General features: G+C 37.8%; 1 protein-coding gene across 2 annotated transcripts in view; it reads left to right on the top strand.

The window, feature by feature from the left end:
* Nucleotides 1–272: 272 nt before the first annotated feature.
* The window catches only part of ERG (v-ets avian erythroblastosis virus E26 oncogene homolog), a 62,530-nt gene continuing 34,899 nt past the window's right edge, over nt 273–27,903 (top strand). The window contains exon 1 of one of the 2 annotated variants that reach the window (XM_010018513.1): nt 273–345. In XM_010018513.1, coding sequence (XP_010016815.1) covers nt 328–345 — 18 coding nt within the window. In that variant the 5' untranslated portion in view covers nt 273–327. The remainder of the gene's footprint in view (nt 346–27,903) is intronic. The other variant, XM_010018514.1, reaches the window with a different exon arrangement.

Raw genomic sequence — 27,903 nt, 5'->3', positions numbered from 1 at the left:
ACTTACTGCACATCAGATCACACCTGCCCAGGCAGTCACAGGCAATTGACTTTTTTGTTAAAAAAAAAAAAAAAAAATTAGTCACATATCATCAAGAAAAACAACATTGTTTTAGGACTCTTATCTCTTCACTCCCAAATATCCTGTTTCTTCGAGCTGCAGTGGCCAGGACCAATAGAAACCTCTTCCTGCCATTGGCTGACTTCATTTCCCAGAGTTAGCACAATCTCATCCGCTCTAAACAACCTCATCAAAACTTCTTTCTGGTCAGAGCGAAGCAATAATTATTATTAGCAATTATTAGCGATCAATAATCTTGATCACATTATGGCAAGCACTATTAAGGTAAGAAAGGGGTACCTTTTTTGTTGGAATTTTTTTTAGTGGCGTGTTCTTTGGTTTCCTTTATCAACCTAGATAAGTTAGAATTGGGCAACACCCCCACTGCCACAATAGAGGACAACAAGATTTCCTTTGTACTGCCTAGTAAATTTCCTTTTTCCTACTCCAACCATCCGCAAGGCTTAAAAACTTCAAACTCGGAAAAAAAATTGGGTTTTTTAAATTCACTGTTCAGTGCTGTGGATTGCATATGCGAAGCCCTTTTATGAGAGCTTCTGAAATTTCTTGTAGGTATCGTTCTCACAACTTGGATGTGTTTGCGGACTGCCATGAGGGGAGAGGGTGTGCACTGGAAGGCAAAAACCCAGTTCCTAAGAGCACTAACCTTTTGGATACTTTTAAATGTTTCTCTTGCTGATGGGGACGCAAATATTAGAAAGCGGGAATGAGAGGCACCAGCTCTTGTTTCTCTTTTGTACAGGTGTTAATTAATTATGTGCTTTTCTAGAAACTCTTATCCTGATACTCGGGACCTTTCTGAATATTATTTTAATGGTGGCGGCAAGATCTCATGGGTGTGTTCTTTTTTGTTTTAATTTTTTGGACAATAAAATTCTCTTACTGGCTTATAAATTGATCTCAGTGCATGGTTTGTTTTTTTTAAGAATAGCTTTGCTGCGTTTTTCAGGTTGTGTCACTTAGAATGTTAAATAAATCTATATGTCTATCTGCCTACTTTTTGCTTTGCTGTATGTTGCAATAGATAGCAGTTACAGATATAGCAATAGCTGTGATTAATTGCAGAAGTATAACTGTAACTAAATGCTTTGTGAGAGTGAAACTAATTTTACATAAAGAGCAAAACAGCCTGTACAGTGAGGACTCTGCGGTGTTGTATTATCAGATTTGCGCTCAAGGTATTTGTTTTCTTCATGGTATTGTGTATTTCTGTACTTTTCTAATTATGCCAGAGATTTAGTAAGAGATATGGAATAGCAGTGGTGCCTGACCATTAGCTATGTGGAGTTGCAGTTTGGTTTCTCAGTAACTTCTGCTTAAGCGTTTACATTTGAAAGATCATTTCATGCTTTTTGTTATGGTTTTTTGAATCTGAAAGTTTTACCTGCAGACAATGGGACTAAAAAGACCAATGGATCTTCTCTTTTTTATGCTTTCAAAAGGCTATCTATAGAGACAAAGATCAGAATTGCATCTGCGTTGCTGGCCAGTGTTGCGTACTAAATAGCTCCTGAAACATCTGAATTCCCTTTGGTTTTGCTGCACATTTGAGAGCATGCGGGATATGACAGGCGTTCTATGAAAATCTTGAGGTTCAGGGAGTCAAGTTTTGCATTGCTAAAAGGAGGGCTATGTGCTGAAATAGTAACGCTGGTTCTTGTGTTTATCAATGCAACTATTGACATTGATAGGATTTTTTTTTTTTTTTTTCAGAAATGAGATGTTGTATGCATTTTGAGTAGCTCTTATTTTTTGATGTTGTTTTTTTTGCTGAATTATAATAGGGTAAATCATTGTAAACAATACCTTATCATTGTTATTGTTATACCTCCACCTTACACTTAAAAAGGTGAGAAGAGACTGTGTGCAGCTGTGTATTGTACAGCCTGGCAATGTAATGCGATCAGCAAAGGCGGAAGGTCAGCAAAGCCTCCAGGGTGGAAAAGTGTACGTTATTGTCTCCTTATCTAGGAGTGTAAAACTTGCAGGGAGAAATAAGCACCCCAAAATATTGAGGATTTTGGTGCTCGAGGTGCCGGGAAGGCCTTATATGGTGAAGCAAGGATTTTATTTATGCAAGTGCATAATGTAAAATGACTGGAAAGAAGTGACAGGTGCTGTGTACTCTAGATGCTAAAAATGTGCTCCTACATGAAGCTAAGCTAGTCCAAAGAGGTTCAATTCCTCTTCTATAATGAATATATAAGGAAATCATTTAACTGGGAAGTTTCTGAAATAAATTGCATTCAAAAGCCAAATGTGTGTTTGTGCTTTTGCTAAACAGTTACATTCAGCAAATGTTTTTTTACAATTTCAGTATTATGGCCTGTGTTGTCTGCTGGCAATGGGTAGCCTGGCTATCCCAGTGCAGGTGACAAGAGGCACTGCCCAAGGAAGGTGGAGAGCCTTATCTGGGATCTCTGTGCCAGGAATTCACTCTTCTTTAGGGAAACCCTGGACTCATTACATGTCGAAATTGGGTTGCAAATGGCTATATATCTGTTGATAACCAGGTAGAAATTGCTCTAATCTTACAGTCATGCAAAAGTGTAAGTTTACTTCAGTAAGACTGTTTGATTCATCCATTTTCCTATCACAAACCTGCGGACAAACCCATGGGACTCTCAGGGCTCATGAGAAACCAGGCTGGCTTAACTGGGGCTAATTGATAACTAGGAAGGCATTTGTGTAAGTTTTCTGGTGCTGGGTTTGACGTCACAAACATGGCTTTACTGGAAGATATGTCTTTTCTGGTCCCATTCCCTCCTTCTGCTGCCCCCTTCCCCTTCTCCCCCATGATGAGGAGAGCACTGCAGTGGAAGGTTTCTCCTAAGAAGGAGGACACAGCAGTGCCTATTTCCTAGGTTCTAACATGAATGGCTTACTTTAGTTCTGACCTTCATGCAGTAAGAGCAGCCTCCCTTGCTCAGGCTGAGGACCTCTCCCTCTGACAGGGAGCAGGGCTGGCTCCTGTGGAAGGCAGCGTAAGAAACTGTGGAGAGTGGTGGGATAAGGTGTGCGCCTCTGCAGTCAGAATTTTGTTTTCAGTACGCAGTCAGGCTTCTGATACATCTAATGGATTCGCTTCCCTATACCTGGTGCACACAGGGCTAACCTCACTGCTATGTTTTTGGTTGTTTAAAGGATAAAATGTTATTTTCAAGAGGAAGAAATCTCCTCACAGTCAGGATTTCAGCTCTAAGGTGGCTACTACTGACAAGTAGTATCTGGCAGCTGTATGCAGTAGCACAATGTCAGCACAATTTTCAGAAGCTGAAAATATCAAATCAATACAGCACTGCTAATTATAAACGTCCCACTATTTACTGTAAATACAATTTTAGAAAATATCAAAGGCTTCTGAATTAGGCATCTGTCTTTTTGGTGTTGGTTTTTGGTTGCTGGGGTTTTTTTTAATAGAACGGAGAAAAAATTACTTAAGCGTTACCTTGGGATGAAGTAAAAATACTTATCCTGAAGGTCATTTTGTTTGTTTTCCCATTATCTTATAGTGGAGGAAAGAACATTAAATAGAAAAACACAACTAGAATTATACTTCCTTGGCGTGTAGCAAGTGTTGTTACATTTTTCTCCCTGCCTGCCAATGCAATTACACTTTTCCTTAGAAAAGCTCTTAAGTTATCTTGACTTTACAATGACTTATTGATTATACTTGTGGTTATTTTTTTCACTCTAATTTACTTCTAAATATGTACGTGTCCACTTTTTATTATTGATTTCTAATGTGCTGTTCACATGAAAGCTATGATTTCTGGGAGAAAAAGTCTGTGTGGTTTCTGAGGTTTGAAATAGTATGGATATACTGATTAAAGCAGTGTATTGTGGCAAGATATTTTTCTTTTGTGAAGAATCTTAGTCTGTGCTTCTCTCTATAGTATTACTTTCCTCTCACTTTCTTTTAGAAAATGTAAGCACTCACTCAAATACTTCCAAAGCCAAGGAAAGCTGGAGAGAGTTAAAAAAAAAAAAATCTGTTCTTGGCATATGGAAATGTTTAAGTCTTTGTTTAGAGGACTGCATCTGCACTGAATCCAACAGAACTAATACAGTAATTTGTACTTCTGTTCCTTGCATTAAAAAAAATTATAAAGATTATTCTCTTTTTGTTCTCATCTCAGTTAGCAAATGAGCCAGTGGTGTATTTAACTTTAAGCCTGTAAATGCTTCCATTGGCTTTGGTGATATGACACAAGGCACTTAAAGCTAAGCATACACCTGAGTGCTCTGGTGAATCAGAAGCAAGAACAGCAAGAATGCCTTAAACCACTTAGCCTGATCTTGCACTCCTTAATTCAAAGTTTCCAGCAATTTCATGAAGATCTTGTTCCAATAAAGGCAGTATTATCAGACCTATGATTATTTCCAGGTAAAATAGTATTTCTGACTCAAATACAAATGTACAATTTCAAGGAAGAAATAGTTATAAAAGAACAGAAGAAGATATTTGAGGGATTTTTATGTTGTTTTCTTTTGCTTTTAATCAGCAGTCATTTAACTCAATCTGGTTAGTGGCTACATATGCCAAAATGAAGTCAACTATAAGGATTTTGCTTTCTAGAATTAAGTCCCCAGGCAAGGAACAACAGCTGGAAAATGTGTATGTTTGACTGTCTGAGTCGGTTTGTTTGTTTGTTTTTTCTTAACAAGAACTGTATTATCTCTTAACAAAATGTTTTTCAGTGAGTTACAAAAGACCTTTCAGAAATAATGTTTGAAGAATCAAGTGCTCTTGGAGAATGACTTGCTGAAAGATAAATACAGAAGTAGTTTTGAGAAATGTGGATGCCAGAAGAAGATATTTATTTTCCAAATGACAGTTTAGAATCCAGTGAAAATATATAATGCTGTTAGCTCAAAAAAAAGAGTAGGCTTCATAATGCAAGTTTCTAAGTCAAGCCAAGCCAATTATTTTGAAAATCAGCAAAGAGCAAAGTAGAGAAAATAAAAAGAAAAATTGGGTTTGAATCACTTATATCACCAATTTTAACAACATAAAGGTGATGCTGTTGAAAATATCATGTGCAGTGCCAAACCCTGTCAAATTAACAAAACTCTTTTCACTGACTGCAGTGTGGTTTCTATCAGATTCATCATTAACCATTAAAAATTAATTAATTCTGATAGATGATTGTGCAGTGGAGAAATACAAGCAGCTTTTCAAATTGTCAGTAATAAAAAAACAATTGTTGGACAAAATGGCATGTGTTCTGCAAGTCACCTTGCTGTCCTTAGCATATATTTGTGTATTATAGAAGAAATGTTGACTGTGTTCAAAATGCAACACCAATGTGCAAACTTTGAAGCACTCATATGAAAATGGTATCAATCCTTTCTTTAAAAGATGGATGTGTCTTTATGGTCAAAGGGGTTTATTTTAAATGTTGTAACCAAGTCTGCCTGAGGCTAGGTAGTGCTGTGTCCCTCAATTCATTTCTTCCCTCCACTCCCTTTAAAGGAAGGGCTGTGTAATCCTATGAACAACTCATCACAGTAAGTAGAGGAAGAAGTTGTTTCAGGAAATCTGCTGGGATTCGGGTTGCAAACCTGTATCACAGGGAAGTTACAGGTCTCCTTGGCATGCATCCTTAGGCACTGGGTTGTTAATGTTTACTATGCATATAGTCATCCTATTAGAAATATTAGACATTGCTTTCAGGAAAGGGATATTAGTGGCTAGTACACAAGTAGTATTAGTAGTAGGTTTTAATAACTACTGTGTACAAACCAGTGATTACCACTTCTGGTAATTACCATGTCATAAATCAAATTTGTTGCAAAGTAAAAAGAATAAAATTGCAATTACTGTAATGAAAAAAAAAATCATTGAACATTAAAAGGTAAAAAAGAATCATGAGTAACAGCAAATTTTTAAGGCTAGGCTGAAGGACATGCCAAGCAATCACCCACATACAGTGGACTACGCCAATGGTCTTTTCGAAAGGTGGGTTTTGGAAATTAATGAGTGTAAGGAATGCATATGATATGCCTCCCTTCACTTGCCATGTATATTTATTTGGAGTGTATAACTCAACTGATGGGTGGAAAATGTGTCACTAGCTGGCGTGACCTTTTCACACTAGGAAAAGGTCTGACTTGCTTAGTTAGTTGTCTGTGTAGCTAGATCAAGCAGTGCCTGATAGATGGGAAGGAAATGCAATAGCAATTTACAAGGCCTGAATATATGCAAATACCTGCAGGAAGGGGTGGTTCACTGTTTATGGCAAGTGGCAGAACTCTAAAATAACCTACCTGACTGAAGAGAGATGTGAAAGCAAGGTACAGAGAAACAGTGCTGTGACTGGGAAAAAAGCCACAGGACACTAGGAATGTTTTGTTTGACAAATCCCTAATTACAGTTGTGCTGAGAGAAACAAGTAGCAGCATATTAATTCTGCATGAAAGATTTTGCATAACTGCAATGAGAGTCTATAAGATTTTTTTAAGCCTCATTCTTTAGAGTTGAAAAACATCTTTTTTTTAGACTTTATGTTTATTACCTTCATAAACAGTAAAATGCTGCCACAGCAATTACCTTGATGATAAAGAGTCTGTAGACAGATACTTCCTGTGTTCATTTCCTGCCCAGATAAGTCACCAAAATCAGGGACTACCAATACAGGAACTGCTTTCAATAGGAACTTCCTATCTGTTAGTATCTAATTCACTGCAAGGATCTAAGCCCTTCTTGTTTGATATAAAGGTAATGTTCTACCTGTTATTTAAACGTTAAACAGCCACAGTACAACACCTGTTGGTGTAAAACTTTAAGGCCAATGCTGTTACACTAGACTATGAAATATATATAGGATGCTTCAAAATACATTGTCATTCTGTCAGATGAAAAGCGAGCAACCTCCCTCCAAATCCGTGTTGTACGCATCCTTTCCTTATCTGTATGTACCACCAAAGAAAATACACATTTCACTAGCCCTTGAGGTGGACTTCTCCAACAAATAGTTCAGAGCATGTTCTAGATATATTGAAGACTCACAGCCATCTCTTGCAATCCACAGTGACATATATATTAACCGAAATGACTGAAACGGAAATCTTGCCTCCCTCTACAGAGAAATAAAACCATGACTAACCTGTATGTTTGAACTTCTGCTAAGAAAAAGAGAAACCTAGAGCAAAAGAAAAGTAAACAAAGACAGAAAACCTCCATTGCTAATCATAACTTCAGGGTAATTGCTTTCAGGCACATGAGTAAAATGAATGAGGATTTACAAAACCTGAAATGAAATTGGCCAAAATGAAGTTAAAAGTATTTGGCCAGTGGCCTGACTGGGGCCAGTCTTTCACCCAAATTATTCAGGAGCTTAGTGCAAATTTTGTGCATTGTTTTGACAATGATTCCTCTGGAGTCATTCCAGGTTTCTGCCACTGTGACTGAGATTGGTGTCTTGGCCCCTCCCCATAGAGCTGAGTAGTCCTTTGTTATTCTGGCTTCATATATGTTGCACCTCTTGTCTTCGAAGAAGAGACCCATGTTCAGTTAGCTTCCTAGACTAGTGCTGGAAAGGCAGTTGTTGTGTTATCACAGGCTGGGAATCTGAGATTGGATTTCCAGACCCTTCCAGAGACGACAGTGAATACATCACTTGAACCACTGGCTGTCAAATGGAAGAGCTGGTCCTGTGGGGACTGGACCCAAAAGCCCAGTTACTGCAGATTGGTTCTGCAAGTTGACACTAGTTTTGACAAGTAACTTCCACAAGGCCACGGATGGAGAAACTCTAGGAAGTTGCCCTTTGGCTTTGGGTTCACAGAAGTGTTGGGGAAATACACACTTTGTTCTGAAATCAATGTTCCTTGGATGTGGTTAGTCAGCTCTTATCTACTTGCATACATTTTTATTATTGTTAATCTTTGGCGTATTCACATCAGCTTCCCTCATGCGTAAGGTATTCCCTTGGAAGTGCTCAAACTTGTTGCTTTTTACTAATCAGATCAACTCACTAAAGTGGTGGCCAGAGACATTTTTCACATTATTTCCATACAGCCATTACCTTTTAAAAAATTTTCCTGCAATTTGTCATCAAGGCACCGTTACATGTACCGTTTTCATGGAATTCAGAATCTGATTGTTTAGTCTACGTAAAGAGGGAAAAAAGAGGGGGATGCTGTGCCTTTAATGTTGTTTATAACGGTTGGACAGAGCTTGTCAGGTGAAGGTTAATTGCTCTCCAGTTAAAGCAGTTCTCTGCACAGATGGGTTATCAGGGCTGAACACTCGTTACAAGATTAATCTCATTTCCGACAAGACTTCCCTTTCCTTCAACTGATTTTTGCTCAGCCATTGGACCTGTCACCAGCCGTTAAAAGAAGGGTGGGTTACCTCTGGGATATTAATGCTTATGTGCAGTGAAACAATACAAAGTGTGTGTCATATCGGTAGGGAACATCTTTAGGAGACAGCACATTTCAGTGCTGTTCTGAAGGTCGAGATTCATAAACAACAAGAAACAATCAGGAACATTTATATTAACCCTCTTAATGAACACAAACTCCAGCTAACCATCTGCAGGCTCATTTTTCATGTCTGTTCTCTTCTAAATTTGGTATTCTTTTGGTTCCAAAAGTGTAATTTCTGTTCAAAAAGTAGCCATTTGTGAATGTGGAACCCAGGACACTTCTGTCCAGTTGATTAACTGATGGACATGGCCACTTCGGTTAATGTTTTTTTCAATGAGAGGAAATATATCATGGTGACCACTTTAAGAAATTCAAACTTTGGGAGTTTTGTCTTGGGCTCTATAGTAAACCTGTTGAATTTTCCTCTTTCTCTAAGCTGGAGTAAATCAGAACTGGATCCACTATATGCACTGGGCTACACAGGTATAAGATGGATGTAAAGTGGGAGGAAATCCAGGCACATCATGTTCTTAGCATAACATTGCCTTGCTAGTCAAGACTGAAGGAGATCTGCCAGTCTGGTCCAGGCTGATCATGAGCAGTTGGATGGACTGAGTTCAGGGAAGCTACAGCATGAACACAAATGTCTCACTGGAGTTCTGGGTCTATTTCAGGAGTTCTGATATAACCAAAATAACACAACTTGGCAAAATTCTCTGGCTGCCAGGTTTCTTCCATGCAGCTTTAGTCAGTAAATTCCAAAACACTAAACAAATTTTCAAGGCAACAAGTGGGGTAGTTCTTATGTTTCCTCAGAGTTTCCTGTCCTGGCTTTGGATCAGCACGATCCTGTTGATGATGCTGAGTCTCTCTACTGACTTCTGTGAACTTTGAATCAGGCTGGGTTGCCTCAGCCAAAAAAGAAAGCTCTGTGGAGGGTCGCAGGCAGCACAGTGTTATTCACTGAATGGTTGTTGTAGATGTGATCCATCAAACTGCACAGATGTGTGCTAAACTGAAAGTGTCTGAGCTATTCCACTGATGGTTTAGATTAAGAGTGTGCAAGATGCCTTAATGTGCTGGGCTCTGCAATGGCGAGGTGATATCACCCACTTTTTATTGAACTAATGATACAAATCCAGCACATTTTGTACACCTGTAAGGGCAAAGGTGTCTGCACATGTACAGCATTAGACAGGTTAAGTAGTGAGGAGATTTATGTCCAAGGAGACATCAGAAAATCGTGTTACTTCTGACTTTATAACGAAAATATAGGAAAAAGATACAGAGAGAGATCATCATGTTTATCTGATAGGTGCATAGCTAAAAAGTCATTGTTGTTCCCATGCGTGGGGCTCCTATATAATGAAAAGAATAACTTTGTATTTCTAATATTGGTCAAGAAACGGTTATTCTTCTGAAAACGTTTCAGTGAAGGACTTTACTTAAACTGTTTAGTTTTTATTTATGTTTTATAAACATTTTACAAAAACTAACATTATATAAAAATAGGGTTTTGTTAGAAAATGTCTATCTACAAGCTTCTGACAATTTCTTAATTTTCTTTTTTGTTTTCTTTTAATCATCAAAGTAGTCTAATAACCTTACTGCTGAATTCTTAGGGGTTTTTGAAGTACTGGTAAGACTAAAAATAAATTTTCCTCTGATTTAGAATCCACAGGTTTTAAGGAAATGTACTCACTGAAGTTATAAAGCTGAAATGAAAGGTAGACAGGAATGTAACCTCTGGATGTCATACTCTTCAGCAGTATGCATTCAGAGCCAAAGAAACTCAAGTAAGTGGATTCCATTACTGGTTCTAATAAGATAGGAAAAGTGCATAGTAAATCTTTACAATCCCAACTAAATCACTGGTGCTTTATGCCAAAGGGGGCAAGTTTAGTAGAAAGTCTTTAAGTGGACCAGATTGAAATTTCGGGGGGGGTGGGGGGTGGGGGGTGGAAGTCCCTAAAGTAGGTTGTTAAATCTCTGTTCAGAGCCCTGAATAAGTATCTTGATTTTCCAAGGTGCTGATCAACTTGAGAGTTCCCACTGTTTCTGCTGAAAGAAAACAGAGACTTTGAATAGATCTGATGTGAAAAAAATCCCCAAAACCTTATTTATCAGTCCTACCTTTTTAGAAAATTAAGAAAGATTTAAAGTGGTTAGATCTTTTTTTTCCTAGGAAAAGTCTTTGTTTAGTAAAATCATGTAACTGAAAGGTGAAGACAGTCAGGAGATGAATTTGGGCAAAGTGGCTTTGCTGTATTATTATTTCTTATTCCTCCTCCCAACCTGTAGTTTTAACCAGCTGAAATGTTAGAAAACTGCAGTTTTGCAAAACCTCTTCTTTATTTTTCCTCCCACCTTTAATATACAAAACAAGGGCTGGTTTTGTTTTGCAAAGTAGCAACTGTTTCCTCTTAAACTCTTTGGACCTTTTGTTTGATGATATTGTGTTAGGTTTTTATTTATATGTGTATCAATGACATGCTTTTGGACAAAAAATTGCCACTAACTATTGCTACTCATGCAATGCTTTTGCATTTTGTTTTCTTGCTTAGAATGGGAAGCTTTAGGTCCGAACATTCTAAAATTGGATACTGATGAACTATGAATTGCAAAACTGCTTGTGGGCAGGTGTGTTGCAGACTTGACAACACCTTTTTTAAAAAGAGCGCTTAAATAGATGTTACAAATCTGTTGAAGTAAAGCATGGTCTACAAAATGTGTAAATTATTCACTTTTAACTCATTTTATATAAATTCTTTATCCATAATGGTGCCCAGGTCCTTTTCAAATAATGTGAATGTTAAATCTTAGCTGTCTCAGATTGATTTTTTTCTCCCACATCTTCATCACATACTTAATCTAACCTTTTAGAACCCCAATGAGACCAAATTCTATCTGAAGTATGTTTGTCTTCTAAGCTTGGGCCTTCAAAGTGCTGTTTTCCTCTTTATAGAGGTTTTGTTTGGCCTCAATATCTGTCAGTCTCAGCTGCTTTTTGGAGGATACAATTCTTGCCAACTCTCACAATTTTTTATCAGGAGTCTTGTGATATTTAACGATTTTCTTAAAGGGCAGTTTCTTAAATTATATGAACACTTGAAGACTTCAGTTTTCATTGACAAAAGACTCTCTAGTACTGAAGAATCTACACTAAAGGCTTAAAAGCGAGGAGGCAGATCCAAAGAGCATTGCTTTTAACTGCTGTCTATTTCTGAGGCCTGACTGAAAAACTTCGAACTTTTCATTTAACAGGGCTGAACTCAGCACAGGGCAGAGACCCTGCAGAACTACACATGCTGCCTGGACATTGCTTACATGCTTCTTAAGGGCCTGCATATCCTGTTAGTACCGCTTAGGTCTTGACCTCATGCTCTGTGCAGAGTTAGATGTCACACAAAATGAGCACCTTGCCAAGCAGTCTGATGAAGATAAACAGTAACTTGGAATTTTAGGGTGTGCTTTTTAATTAATAAAAATAATGTATCAATACATTCTTGTTATAGAATCACAGAATCATAGAATCAACTAGGTTGGAAAAGAACTTTGAGATCATCAAGTCCAACCATTACCCCAGGACTTCCAAGACCACCACTAAACCATGTCACTGAGGGCCACATCTACACAGGTTTCTAGTTTGTAAGCTGGGATTCAGATGGATTCTTGTCATCAGATGTCCAATATTAAGTCTTAATCCTGAAACTGAACAGAAATAAAAGTGAGAAATGTATTTTCTATATAGTAACTGACAAAAGCTTCAGCTTATTTTTTTTAAATATGAAAATATCCAATATTTATAATATCACAAGTAAAGATAATGCACCTCTATATATCTTAGTAGCAATTTTCTCTCCAAATATTGTAGTATAGGGGGCTTGAAGGCTTTTATAACACTATAGAGGATCAATTAGGTGGTTTGAGAAAGGTCAGTGTTACATAGAGTGTCTGTGAGCCCCAGCAGAGTTTTCCTTTTTTTTTCCTAGCTGATCTTGTTCCTTTTTTTAGTGAAAAGAGGAAGACTCAGAGAAATTGAGAAGGTTCAATAAGAAGACAAATTAAAATATTACAAGAAGTTCTACATGGAAGTTTCAAGGTGGAGGTAGAGGGAAGTGGGACATGATAATGAAATGAAGGGGACAATAAGGAATGTGGGTTGTTTGTTTTTTTTTTTCCAATAGAGATATTCAGAATTAATGAGCTTAAAAATCATTTCAGGAATTTCAGGGAATAATGTATTTTATATTACTTGTCTTATCTGCCTTCCAAACCTTGAAATTCACATTTTTTTAGCTAAAGTGATAACAGTCTTAGTTTTTCAGCTGACTCTAGAATTTAGGTCATAAGGAACTAAGGTTCAGTAAGATCATGAAAGTTGGCAACTACTGTTGTTAAAAAGGAAGCTTGATAAATCCTTAGAATTAACTCTTTTAAAATCTTAGTTACATAACATAATGTAAATAGGGTTGGGGTGATGCTGTAAGTGAAACTTCTAAGTCTGATAATGACACTAAAAGTAGAAGCTGAGCAGAAGCAGGAACAATGCAATTGGCTTCAAAACAATTTACAAACTACTGCATAAGCAACTGGAGTATTAATAATCAGTGCCAGTCAGCGCTGAAAAAAGCAAAGTGAAAGGTGGGAAAACAAAATCTGTCAATGAAGTACTTTGCATCATGGAATATCCTAAGGAGGACAAAGTTTTAGACTTACTGAAACTATCCACTTAGTATGCAAGGGACACTAGCAGAAAAAACAAAGTCATTATACTCTGAATTTTCATGACAGTAAGTGTGAACTGTAATCTCCAGTACTTCAGAGACCACTTCCAAGTACCAGATTTATATAAATAAATGAGAATGTGGCCAAGCAAAGAGCAGAGGCAAATGCATGGAGAATCTAAAGCCCAAATCTAAAGCTCTAAATTTGCATTGCTTTTACAGAATAGTTAGCTGTTACAGAAGACTTTTTTGTAAAGAGACCCTAAGCTTCTTTTATTAAGTATGGTGGGGATGAAGCAGATAGCTCTATAGCACCCTTCAGCCGCAGACACTGTGCAAAGGCCACTGCCATGCTATGGGAGATCACCACTGCTGGCTGTGCTGCCCTCTGCAACGAGGAAATGCCTTACTTCCCAGGCACATTGCGTCAGGACAAAGGCAAGCACTTCCCTACCTGTCTTGTCATTAGCCAATGGCAGAGCAAGTCATCTCTCTGTTCTAGGGAATGTGATGACTGTGGTGGTCCCAGCACAACCATGGAGATAATAAACAAGTAATCCTCAGCTGATACATGTGAATGCATTCTCCTTATCACACATATCTTTTGCGGGGAGGTCATTTATCAAAAGGCTTAGATAACATGTTAGAGATTTATGTAAGACTATTTGTAAACTCAGCTGGCTCAGAAAGAAACCATTGTGATTCCCTGGTTTGTGCTACTGCTAAAAAGCCCCAGCAGAGCTGGCATGAATAATGCATTCAACCAGCCACTGTGTTTTCCTAAGCTACATCTTCTGTATTTGCTGTAGTATGCATGTGCTAATATCCATCCACTGTATTCCCATCTGTTACCCAGCATGTCACCTAAATAACAGATGCTGATTCTATCTTCTTTTAGGTGACAGGAAATTTAACATAGAAGCTTGCAATAGAAGTGTTCAATTCCTTGACCTTCAATATCTTTTTATTTCTCCTTCCTCTTTTAGTATTCCTTTCTGATTCACTTTTTAAGCTTTCTAGAACCTGTGGGTTTGCTGATCAAATGTCAAAACATATCTCTGAACTAAAAATAAAATTAATATTTTTTTAAAGTTAGTTTTGTACACTGCTCAAAAAAATCACACCTCATTTGTCTCCATATATTAAAGTCTTACAATGCTAAGTGATCGATGCTCTGTCATAAAAATGGTAACCACTGTGGATATCTTCAGCACACCAAAGTCCTCATGAACATTACTTCGATTGCCTCTGACTTTCTCAGTTTCTCTGGTTGACTTTGTTGTACTTCAGCCACCAGTAGAATCCTCCAGTCTCACAGACTTAAGACTATTTTTTAATCATCCATATTCTTTTCTTCTCTAGATTTCTTTGATCTCCTTTAGTAATACTCCATCTCTTCCTCTCATCTTTTTCACTCAGATTGCAATTTCTCTGCTTTAAGTAATCCTCAGTTGCCTTCAACTTCTAAACACATATTTCTGATGGACAGCACTGGTTTCACAATGACTCCATTTTCACAGAAATATCTTACACCCCTTTCCACCAGAAACACAGTTACCTGACTGCAAATTTAGGTCTTGTTGAAATGCTTGTAAGAGTAGCTTGCTTGTATGGGAGTATCTTCCCGTCTGAAAAATGATAATAAAGTATATTTGGTAACCTGCTAACTACTCCTGTTGTTGCTGGCTAAGTACAGGGCATTTTACATTTTTAATTTCCATGTTGTAAGCCCAGTGGGAACAGAGTTATGTAGCACCAGTGAATCACAGCAGATCCCATTGTTAATGACTTGAGCAGAGCACTGGAAGGGAGGCTTTTCAGTTATATTCAAAGATCCACAGTATCACTTGAAAAAATTGCTATATTCAGGACCAGCTGCTTTTTTTCAGGTTCCCATCTGAGACACTTTCATTGTGATTTTCAGAGCTTTTCTATTTCCCACAGAATTGGTGTCGTTACTAACCTCTCTGCACTTTTAATCTGGCATGAAATGGGACATTATACTATTCAGTTGCTAAAATTTCATAGGCTGCCACAAAGCTCAGTTAATGCTGAAGTTATTCTAATGCTTAGAGAAACACCTATAAATTAAAGGCTATTATCTCTTATTTGCAAAGAGTTCTATATATGTCAATAGAACTGCTCACGTTAAAGATCAGTGTGGAATGCAAAGTTTTTAGCTAACAGGTTTTCAAATGAGTAGCGTAGTTTTCATTGCAAGAATTGGCAATTTCACTGAAACCTAAAAGGTATTGTAAGAGTTAGAAAAATATCCTCAGGGATTTTACTAGACATAATGAATCAGAAACTCTGGACTTTGAGAACTGCATAAATAAGAACTGATTTTTCAAATAACTGATTAAAAAATTATTTGTGCATGTGGCAAATGTAATATTGAGTGTACTTAACGTACAAAGCTTATTTGTATAAAAAATAGAATACAAAAAGATGTGGCAGGAGTTTTAAATGTTTCTAGCAAACATTTTTCCATAGTCGTGACTGAAGTCCGAAGCTTGAGAGGGTAATAAACAGCTTTAAAACATGCCAGGTCAGTGATGAAATACTCAACATGAGGAAGCAAAAATCTTCCTGAAGCCTTAGATCTGTTTTCCATATCCTTACGAAAGAGTTGGTTTCTGAAGATCTGGTTTAGATTTTTGTCTTTCTGAAAGTGTCTTATAAGAAGGATTTTATATATTTATAAGATGTTCAGAAGAGTTTGAGTCCTCTTAGTAAAACCAGTTATGTGTTTCTGTTAACTCCGATGGAACAAGATTAGTTTCCATTGAATAATACATTTCATTTGGTAAAATTAGTGTTTGAAATCCTCAGCAATCAGTTTGTATTTGGCTGGCTGCAGAATTAAAATCTTCAGAAATTCATGCTTTGAACAGATGCCTAGTGCAAACATGGATACTTTAGGCTGGGCACTTACGTGTGTAATTATTTGCTTGACTTGCAAATGTATTGAACACCCATCACTACAAAAGCCTCATTAGCTGGATGTGTTCTGGGTGAATTGAATGATATATTAAGAATACTATAAGACTTTCCTTGGTCAAATTCCAATCTTCAGTCTGTCAAGCTCCCAGAGGGAAAATAAAAAATAAAAGCCCACCTTCCTGTGCTCATGTCAAGTGCTGTTATTAGCTTACTGTTGCCTTTGGCTACCTCAGCTGTTGGCATCTCCTGACATTATCAAAAGCCAAGACCCAGCATCACCGTAGGGCAGGAGGATTCCAAATATGAGGGATGAGAGCCTTCTTCCCTTTGGTGGGATGTGCTGCATTAGAGAATTTGCCCCAGCAGAAGCCTCTGGGGATATTCCCTCCCACCCTGCACAGCTACCTATAGCAGGGAGGGCTTTGGAGCTGATGGAGGTGAGCAGGAGGGCACCATCACTATTGTGCATTGCATATTGCACTCCTGCATGTTCTCTCCACTGTGAGGAGTGGTCCCAGCCAGTCAAAGGGCATCTAGATGTGGAGAGAGCCATCCAATTCTCCCTTTGCCACCGTGATGTTGACACAGAGAGGGAGATCAGCTAGAGCAAAGCCAGAGAAAACAGCTGCAGAAAAAGAAACGACAAGTATGAGTCGTTTGTATGGTTTTAGCTGGGTTTGCTTCACCATGCTGAATAGCTCTTTGCTCTTCCCTCCCCCTTCCTCAGTCTCTTCACCTCCACTCCACTTCTTGCCTGCCATGCATAGTAGCCTTTCATTTTTTGTTATCTTCTGTGTAGCTCATTGTAATTGAAAAATAACTTCTGGCACAACTGTGACAGTCACACTGGTCACACCATGCACTTAACTTGTGCTTTGTATTTATTGCCCTCGACTTGTGTCCTTTATGTGTTAGCTGCAAGCGTTTTGTGACAAACTCTATCTACTGCTTTGTCTTAGTTCTGTGCCTAAGGTAGCAGTTCATTTATTTCTTGCATCTAGCACTGTGTAAGAGTCATGGTTACTGAATACTACTGAGGCATTTGAAAGATGCTTTTTGCTGCAGTACTATGGTGGTTTATAAGTCTGCAGTAGGAAGTCAGTATACCATGATATGAGTGTTGCCCCTTATCTCCTTCTCTGTAGAGTATACCTTTCATAGTAATGCCAGGTCTTGCTGACGCATCGTAGTGTTTTGGACTGTGGGTTTTAATTGCAAGTGACTGCGAAGTCTGTGGTTTTGCATCTTTTATCAACAGAAAAAAGAAATAAACCAAATTTTTTCACTGCAAAAACAGTGTCTCCCTACCCAAGGATTTCAAAACTGGTCAGATTCTTGATTTGGGGAAAAGAATTCTAGTTGTTATACTGGTTCTACAATGTTTCTTTCTTACTTGTCTAATTGTCATGGACAACAAAGCTGAAATAATTTGATCCTGACTTACTTTTATTCCTTCTTTCTGCTTTTATATCCTTGATAAGCCCAATAGGGAAACAGAATTTTAAAATGGCATAGTGACATTTATCATTGACTTTTACCATGTGTGTCTCAATGAGTGGTATGCACTATACCTGTGGGAGTTCAGTGTATGGGTTTGATTGGTTTACTGAATACTGGGAACTTTGGAGACTGTTCAGATCAGACAGCAACTAAATCAACATGATCTGGTTTTCCCTTCTTACAGACCAACATGTATCATTTTGCTTTATTTAGTCCGTGCTTTCATTTTATTAGATTGCGGAGAAGCATAAACGATGTCTGTTTACATTCCTTACTGATTCAACTTGAAATTATGACCAAGTATGGCTTGAGTAGTCTATAAAAAGATATGGTAGTTTCTGGCTCTCAGACATATAAAGGTGTTCCTGGAAGCTCAAAACCCAGAGTGCAAATCAGTTAGTCTTCTTGATGATTTTGAAACCTCAAATCCTTTGAAATAGTTGGCAACTTGCCTGTTGCATATTTACAGTTACACAACTCTTCCTCTCTGTGACTTCTAAAAGTTCCTCCTTCCTTTTTCCTTTAAGTCCTTTGGCAGTATCAAAACATCTCTCCCTCTCTTTCTTTCCCCTCTCCCTCTCTTTCTTTCCCCTCTCCTCAGCCCTCCCCCCTCTAGCTCTCTCTCTCCTTGGTATGGCACATTGTTCTGTGGAAATGGGTTGTTTTGAGTTCACACTTTGTTTTCCTGCTGTTTTTCTGGGAAGCTGGATGTGGCATGAAAGATATGGGAATAGCTTATAGGAAATGGGTTTGTTTGGGGAAACAATAAAAGAGAAACAGCCTGCATACCTCTCCTGTATGCTTGAAGGCATAGCATACAGTATACAAAGGCATTTCGGGGGTCATTTTTTAATGCAGACCAAAGAAAAATAAACCAAAGTATTTTCTTCTAGCATATCTTAAGTTTTGCATCCACACAGCTTCACTACGTATAGTAATGCTTATTAGACACTTGCTTTTACGAGCGAGGTATGGAGAAAAGCATCTTAATGTTTTCTACTGCTGTAGCAAATGCATCTCTCAGGGTTCTGGGCTTGAGATTGTCTTAATGTCATTGATTTCTCTGCTCGCTTTTCATCAATGGCAGCAGGTGGCCTTTTCTTTTCCTTCTGGAGCTAATGTTGGTGTCACTGAAAAATACAGTCAATATCAGAGCTGCAGGGCATGATTTTTGTAAGAGTGGTAATGTTGGTAATCACTTGTTAAGAAAAGAAACTGCTACAGGGAAGAACTGCAGGATTTTTCTTGTCCCCACATCAAAGATATTGCCACGTGCGTTTTCCTTATCTTCTTCACATGTACAATTAAAAATTGGCCACAGTCTGTTTCTGCTGCATATGAGATTCAACAGAAAGCATGTTGCAGAGCCACAAGTTGCACAATAAAGATGAAAGTTGAATTTGTGAGGTAGTTGTCATAAAAAAGGGAAAAAGAATGATAAAAGTTAATTTTCTGCAATAATTAATATTTGTGATTTTGGATTGGCAATTTTGTTTAGAAAGACATTGCTTAACATTGCTTAAATCAAGTAATAAGTTTAAAAGCAAAACCACAGGCATACTTGGGATTAATTTTGTTTTTACTGTCACAAAGCAATTTTTTTTTTTTTTTATGTGTGAGGGTTTCTTGTTGTGGTTGTTCTATTTTATTTGGTTTGGGACAAACGAAGAACATTCACTCCAACCTTTGTCTGTTATAGGTATGAAACAACTTTTTTCTTCTGATCCATTGGTTTGGCTACCTCTCTAACTGCCATATGTTGAGAACCATACCAATCTCTTTGACTGATCTCATAGTTAATGTTTGAGCTAAACCAATAATATCCTTTCCTTATACTGTTTCAGCAGAGCACGTTAAATGTGCTTAAACATAAGCACACACTTTAGTGTTATTTGACTAAGCACTCTCCTGTGTTAATCTTTGCATACACAGAAATGACATAATAGTGTGTGTGACATTCAACCCCGTATTAATTTCATTAGTCATGCTTTGTGGCAAATGACTAAAATAACGTATGCTGAAGTATGAAGTAAGATATTCATTATAAACAATTACAGGAAGGTATGTGAGGCTATACACTGTAAAGGTTATCGTGACAGGAAGTCATATTTTACATACACAGTGGGCATACTTGGAATGTTCATTCTGAATTTAGAAAGATTACCCATCTAAGCAATATTCTATGTGCTCATAAGATGGGGAATACCATGAGAAACTTATAATACTATATATGTATATGTTCAATGTATACATGGAAGATCCAGAATAAAAGGTGGCCAAGGAAAACGGAGAATAATGTAAACAAAACAACTTTTTCTTACAGTGTTACGCAAAACTGGAGAGCACTCTTTTGTGTAGTGAATTTTTAAAAATCAGTAGCAATTTGCATTTTAATTCCAGTTATCTAATGCAGAGAAGTCAGCAAAAAATATCAAGACAAATACACTTGGCAGTAAATAAAAGCATTCATACAAATAAAGATGGTTTAAGCAGTGTTTGCCAAAGCTATCAAACAAGAAATTAGTAAGTGTTGGTTGTGATAAGTGTTCTTTAAATCGAAAGGTAAGAATTTCAAATATGTATGAAGATGAACACAGAGGAACATCTGAGACCTTGTCAGCCTGATGCAGCAGACAAGAGGATCTCCAGCTCCAAGGGGTCCCTGAAGAGAAAGCTGAGCTGCAGGAAAGCTTCTCTGCAGATGCCCAAGAATAGTTCTCCCTCGCTTTCCCTGGGCTGATTGCTGTGCCCAGCTGCTGGTTTGAGAGGATTAGCCAGATTTAATGGGTAACATGCCCAGTTTGTTTTCCCACTATTTCTTTGGGATAGCTAATTGTACATTGGAGCTAAGGTCCCCCGTAACTGCAGTCTTTCCAAGCAGAATGTGACTCACTCATCACAGACACGCACACACGTGTGCGCACGTGCACAAACACCACACACAGAGGCACTACAGGGAAGTGATGGGTCACCTAGAAGCTCAGTTCATGGCCATCGTCCAAGTGTTATTTCCTTAATGCTGTTAGACATTTGTAAAAACCAAAGTTTCATTGCAAAGGAAACTAATTTGGATGCTCTTTTCAGTTTTACCCAATATTTAATTCTTTCATCAATTCAGTGGCTGTAAAGATCTCTTCATTCCTTCCTATACATTTCTCATCACTTTGCTGATGAGTTTATCTTTGGTATACAGTATGCCTTAGAGAAAAGTATTTTAATGCCTGAATTATTTTTGCTTTAAAATTTGTTCAGAAATTGAGGAGGGATTACCTAAAAAAGTGTGTGTACATATACTTATGTGTATATATATAAAAAATGGGCATATATAATTATATATGGAAATAAGTATGTGGTTGGTTGACCCACCACAGTTAACAAATATTGAACTCAGTATAAATGCAATGAATAGTCTTGCAGTTTATACAGGCTAAATGGTAGGAAAAAGAGCTGCAAATGTTACCTTCTTGGGGTAACACTGGGCAAATATTTTGAATAAGGCAGAAAATAATCATGTGGTATCTTCATGTTAAGAGTTTTCTCAATAAAGTTTCCAAAGCCAGAGTACCAGGGCAGTTACCATGTTCAAGTAAAGCCTTTAGTTCTGGAGAATTGACGTAACTCCAGTAAATACGTAGGAATCCTTGAAGTCATCCCATTCAAACTGCCCATGATGCCAAAGATTTTAAGAGGAACCAAGGAAAGGATAGGCTTGCATGCGTAGTGTGGGATTGGTGTCTTGTTTTGGGCAGCTGTTTCGGTCCCAAGACTCCTTCCCAATATCATTTTGATCTAATACCAAAAATTCATAGCAGGTGTGGCATGCAGCCTCAGTTCACTTCCGACTGGGCTGCTGGCCACTTTAGAAACCTGCCATCTGTTTTGCCAAAGAAATCTTTGCTTGAAAAATTCCTGAAAAAGCTCCTAGATATTTATATTTTTTAACAAAGTAGAAGGTTAGCTGCTCCTTCAGATTAATAAAGTCCTATACTAGAAAGACGAAGTAGAAGCAACAGGCTAGCCCTGGGCTGAGGCAGAAATAGAGTTTTATATCCAAGTTTTCCCAGTTTTTAGGCATTTTGAAGCCCTAGAGGTTAACAGCCAAGAAGGAAAAAACTTCAAGCTTTCAAAGTTCATAATTGACAATACTATCAAAAAGGAAGAAAAGTCTATTGTATTGACTGAAAAATAATAGCCATTCAAACTTCAGTGTTACAGCTCTTTATGTAGATGGAAGTGCTAAAATAAGCATACAAAATTACAATTTCTTAAAAATGTGCATACAATATACAATCTGTAGGATACAATTGTATTGTTTTTACCACTGGTGAATTAAAGTTGACATAATTATTCAGGAATACGTATTCTGAGCTTAACCGATCATTGTGCTGCTCCAGCCCTGCAGCCACCTAACCCTGTTCATTCAGCTGCTGGTGCAGCAGATAAAACCTGGTGTTGCCTCAGCCTTTGAGTCGTGCACCAGCACTCTGCTCATGCAGAAAGAAGATCAGAACCAGATTCATCACGGTATAACACTATCTTGTCTGCTTGATTCCCTAGGGTTTTTGATACATTCTTGTGAATTTTGAGGTCCACTTTCATTCAGAAGCATGGTGCAGTTCATTGGTGGTTGTGCATAGGCAGAGCTGCTTCTAGGCATACCCCTCTGGAAGTCACTTGGGCGTTGAACACACACAGAAGCAGATGCAGGGTGGAGGCTTTCATCACTGCATTTGAACAAGCCCACTGCATTGCTTTGATGATGCCCAGGGTGTGAGACATATATGAAAGTTTCCTATTTCCATTTATTAATTCTTGGTTTGGGGTTAAACTATTCATTTGCATTTTACTGCCTATTAAAGAGTGCAGATGAAATAATTGATTATGAAATGGCAGCTTTTTCAATCAGATGCTCATGGACACTTCCTGATCTCTGGAAGTTAGTGTTTCATCAACTGTACTTGGTGTGAGTATTTTAGTGTGTGAGATGCAGGGTAGTCCCAAATATGGCGTGGAGGAGATATGCTTTCTAAGCCAAAACCCATTTTTAGCCATTCTTACTAAAGGTTCCCCATCTGCATTAGTAGAATGATGAATTTTTTCTTATTTTATCCAGCACTTGAACAACTGAAGTGAATGACTGATGCTACAAATATTACCCTATGATGAAAGGAGGTACCTTAAATAGCTTGGGCAAAAATAGGGTTTGCTGACATTTCAGTAGTGACAGTCTGTATATTAGAAATGATGATAAATCACACAGTCTACATATGAATTTATAACGTTTCAGAATTCATTCATTAAGACACAAAATGTTAAACCTTTGGGCTTAGCCATGAGACCTCTATTCGTATTACTTGTCTTGGTGAAGCCAGAAGGATGACTTATACAGAGGGCTGCAGGATCAGTCCTTAAACATCTGCTATTTTTTCCCAGAAATAAATCTAGCCTGCAATTTCACAGCATCGTTTTGATGGATGTTTGATTATTCCTTTTTTCAAGTGGGACTGTGGCAGTGGCTCTCCTTTGCTTCCAAACATCCTTTGTATTTTACTCAGCAAGAGGTGAAGATAATCAGATAAGTGGCAGCACTGGGCCTGTGTTTGGATTAACACTGACTATCCAAGTGCTCTTTGCAAATACGTGGAGGATGTTAGCTGAGCTGGCAATAAGATTCTCATGGGTGGAGGTGAGGACAACATCTGTCTTTCCTATCTTGTACTTGCCAAGGATTTTTGTTGTTCCTGAACTCTCTCATGAATATAATATGTGGATTTTTGTCTGATCTAATGAATCCAAGACTCAGAAATTTAGAAGGAAAACATATTCCAGATGTGTGCTACAATTCCTGACTCAGGTGACTGCATTTTAAGTAGTAACCTTTTCCAGTATGTTCCACACACCATATTGAATATCTTACATAACCACTTCTTTTGTGAATGGTCAGAAGAGAGTTGTAAGAGCATCATGATTAATAAGCTATAGCAAGGCTGAAACATCAATCATTTGCCTTTTGTTTCACTGAGTATTGCTAGATGCAATGAATCCAAGGCTTAAAGACTTGGCTTTAAAGCAGGACTGCAAATTTCAACTAGAAGCTCTTTAAGCAGTTCAACCACAGCTTGCTTTATCGTGCGATGCGTGTTGCAGACATGAGCAGAGTTTCAGACTGGAAGACTGCCTGCTGCTCTGCGAGGTTCTGGTGTCCATCTTCATGTATGGTCTCTGTTCCAGCATGGAAATGACATTCCTGGCCTGTTTGAAATTAGGTTTTCGCTCCAGATGACAGCTTCCTAGAGCATCAGAAGATGCAATCTGGGGAAGAATAGAAAGAAGAGCTGCAAGCCAGAAGAGTGACTTGGTAAAGTCTGGAGTGGCTGTGTACCAAGGTGCATACCAAGTGTGCAAGGCTCTCTTGCACACTTCTGCCTGTTCTTTCTTTCAGTTACAATTGTATGTAATTGGATTGAACACAATTTCAACAAGTACACAAGGGATAGCGAGTGCAAAAAAGCATGGAAACACTTAATAGAGCTAATTGCTTGATCTTAACCAGAACAATCTTCCCTCAGAAAATGAAGGTCCTCTCCAAATTTAACTGTTTATTAGAATATTTTAACATCTGCAAAACACATGCCAGTGTGTTACAATTCTTCCGTTTAATGAATGTTTTGGTGAAAGTTTTCATGTAACAGGTTTGTGTCTAATTTAAAATGAAAATAAGTCCAAGTATATCGGAATTCTTCATAGAATGGAGAATTAATTTTTCTGACCAACTGTAGACATCCGACAAGTGATAGGAAACAGCCTATATCTGAATGGATTGTGGCTGTGTGGAGGTCTAAGCTTGTGCTTGTGTATATATTATAATGAAATCAAATTAGTGAAGAACTAAAGCTGTTTACATTAATGAGGAGAAATATCATAAAACTGATGTCAAAAAAATAGATTATATAAATGCAATGACATAGGGCAAAGCTAATTAAAATTTCTCAATTGCAGTGTTACTGCAAGCCTCTTATAGCCAAGGGTAACAGGTCTGTTTTGGTGTGTGGGAGTGCTGACTCCAACAAGATGACTCCACAAGTAATAAATACATTTTACTGTCTACAGCATCTCTCAAGGTACAATAAGGGTTATTGCTGTATTTGTTTCTCCTCATGCATCCTCCTCTTTGTGTGTAGTCCTTGCCTAGTGTCCAGCTGGTTTGTGGTCAACATTTTTCATCATACTACTGTGCTATTGCCTGCTAGGATTTGACAGTGCTGGCCAGTATGCTCCTGATTGTCAAAGTTCTAGAAACATTTTTTTGAGCAGCAAATCATTTGATAGATTTTGGATAGACAATGATCCACTAAACCTTTTCTGTTACAGGGATTAAGCAATAAACCATATAAATATTTTAAGAAATGCGGAAAAAAAAAAAAAAAACAAACCAAAACAAAACCCAGAGCTGAATATTTTGAGATGTATACACACACACATACAATGAGCGTACCTCCTGGAGACGTGATTCAGTTTGATGGTTGTACAAATGAGTGGAAATGGTATCATGTCTAAAGTGGAAGCTGGGTTGGTGACATGGAGGGACAGTGCGCAAATGCATGTCATGCACAAGATGGCACGTTCCCTAATCAGAATTAACTTGAGAAAAAGCACCTCCGGGTTAGAATGGCCTCCAAAATCTTTTAAAATACTGCTGAAGTATTTATAACCCAGTAACCATCAGCACAAGCAAATTATGCAAGACAACTGCACACCTTATTGCCACCTTTAACCATTTCTTAAGTTTGATCAAGCTTAAGGAAAAAGTCTTTGCCCTTAAATCCTGGCATTCCATATAAAACACAGGCCAGCTTGCATATACTTCTCATGATGGGAGCTACTTCAATCACATTTCCTGTAATTTCGTGCTTGTAGACCAAGTAATCTTGCATTTGATTAAGTAAACACCTTTGTCCTAATGATTTTATGCCTACTTTAAAGGCGTTGCTGTACCTATTGTTCTACGAATTGTCAGTCCGTTATTCTTTCATTTTTACTTATCAGTGAAGTATAGGTCAAAACCAAATAGAGAAGTCATTTTTTCCTTCTATCAGTACAGAAAGTCCAAGTGAGAATCCAGGTTTTGCATAGTACAAGTGATGAAAAAAATAAAATACTCTTAATGAATGAACAGATTTTTATGTTTTGCTGGGGATGTCATGACAGTATGTGCAGAAAGGAAGATGAAATAAAGAAAATCCATGTCCAATACTGAGCTCAGATAATATTGCCTACAGCTGTACTTTACTGACTTGCATGAAAGACCTTTCCCACCTGCCACTGAAAGTTGTATGTGTTGCTTTTTTCATATAACATCACCCAAGACACTGGTTACTAGAAGTGAAAGGCTTCACTTCTGAGCTGTCATGAGAACATGTTATTGTCATGTGAAATCCAAGATCACCCATCCACTACTAAAATTATTACCATAAAGGTACAAAACTTGGTGAGATTAAAAGTAGCCTTATAATGCATCTATTTTATCGTATGTATAAATGTTTACCTTGCTTTATCCCACTTACTGCTAGATGCTGCCAAACTGCTCCAGAAACAGCATTATAATGGATGAGAAAAAAAAGAGCAAATGAGTAATGAAACGTATGTACTAGAAATAGAACTGGCATCCATATGTAAAAAAACCTTGCCAAAAATTGTCAGTATTGATAGTTTTGTCTACGTTTATATATGGCCAGACCATGTGACTATTCTTTATGATGGTGAATGCTGACAGTATTTATATTACATTTGGTCCAGGAGCTTACATTTAGAATTATAGCGAAAAGCACGTTTTCAAGTCCCTGTATGTAAGAAAGAAATACCCTTACTGTTTTCTGTCAGCTGTTCAGTACAGTAGTTTTCTGTTAGAGCTTTTATTTCACAGCTTATGTAGGGTTAAGGCTTGAAGGCTTTAATTAGTAAGGAGAAATCAAGGAAAGACAAGATGAAACAAAGCATGGAAGGAGCAGCTGAAGGACATTTTCTGTCTGTTTTGGGGGATATCAAATCATGCAACATTTTTATGTAGCTGAGAAATGTTTTATATTTCTTGATGCTATTTTTATGCTTTCCACAATACAAGTTTCACATGAGGTTGTATTGGGTTGTATGAGCTCTGATGGTTCAGCATCACTGTGTCTTGCAAGGTCACTGGATTCAGAAAAGCCTGGGCCAGAAATCCTCAGCTTTTAAGATAACTAAGAGGAAGAAAGGCAGCAGCTGCCAACCCTGGACACAGCTCCCACCTGTCTGTTGCAGAAAATGTTTCCCTTGACTATTCAAGGACCACATATATCACCTGTAGGGGTTATTGGTAAATTGACATCAGTGGTCGTAGGTGCATTTGAAGAAGACAGTTGGTATGCCTGAGTCCTGGCTGGCAGGAGGAATAGCAGAGCAGACATTAGACATAGTTTCCATGTTTCCCACATTGAAACTTCAATCCCCTTTATGTGAGAGAGGAAAGATGGTTAAAGAGGAAGTTAGGCTAATTCTAGTTTAAACCATGTTCTTCGGTTATGCTGACTCCACAAAATTGTGCAAAAGCTTAGATGGCCAGTTCAGCTTTTGTAATGTGCTCAAAGGAGGGGTGATGCATGTCCTACTGTCCTTCAAGACTGGCCAGCAAAGATCAGTGAGGACTTGGAGTGAAGTATCAGAGATACTCACTACCGTAGAGTACACATTAATAAGCCTTCTACGTAAGGACCTACCCAACAGTGTGTGGCAGAAACTCAGTTATTCCTACAGAGCCTTTACAGACCTATCAGCTTGCGCTAACTGGTAACTAGCAGGGTGGAGTACAGCTGAGTTTTTACTATTAAATCAGAACAAAACTCCAGCTAGCAAACTGAGCTTTTTATTTTTATTTTGTCCATGAATATGAGGAATTTTTTTCCTGAACTGTGAAGTCTGTCTCTTGGGTTCATTTATGTTTGTCTTGTTTTTGCCATAGTCTTTAGATATTCACATAACCCTTATTAATTGGGATCATGTTTGCAGCATTTGCTGTCCTCCTCATGAAGTTAAAATGTGTGTACTTTCCCTATGTGTGCAACATAATAGGCATCCATAGCACAAGCAATATATACTGTCATTAGTAATACAAATAAATAGAAAACTCTTTTTGGTTGTTTTTGTGTTTTTGTTTTTTTTTGTTTACATTTATACTTACCCTAAATTTTCATAAATTAACTTACATTAGGTGGAGTTGAGTTTAATAGGAACCAGAATAAAT

This window comes from Nestor notabilis, unplaced genomic scaffold, assembly GCF_000696875.1.
Source record: "Nestor notabilis isolate BGI_N333 unplaced genomic scaffold, ASM69687v1 scaffold4137, whole genome shotgun sequence".
In the NCBI taxonomy this organism is placed as follows: Eukaryota; Metazoa; Chordata; class Aves; order Psittaciformes; family Psittacidae; genus Nestor; species Nestor notabilis.
This window is presented reverse-complemented; position numbering and strand designations above follow the sequence as displayed.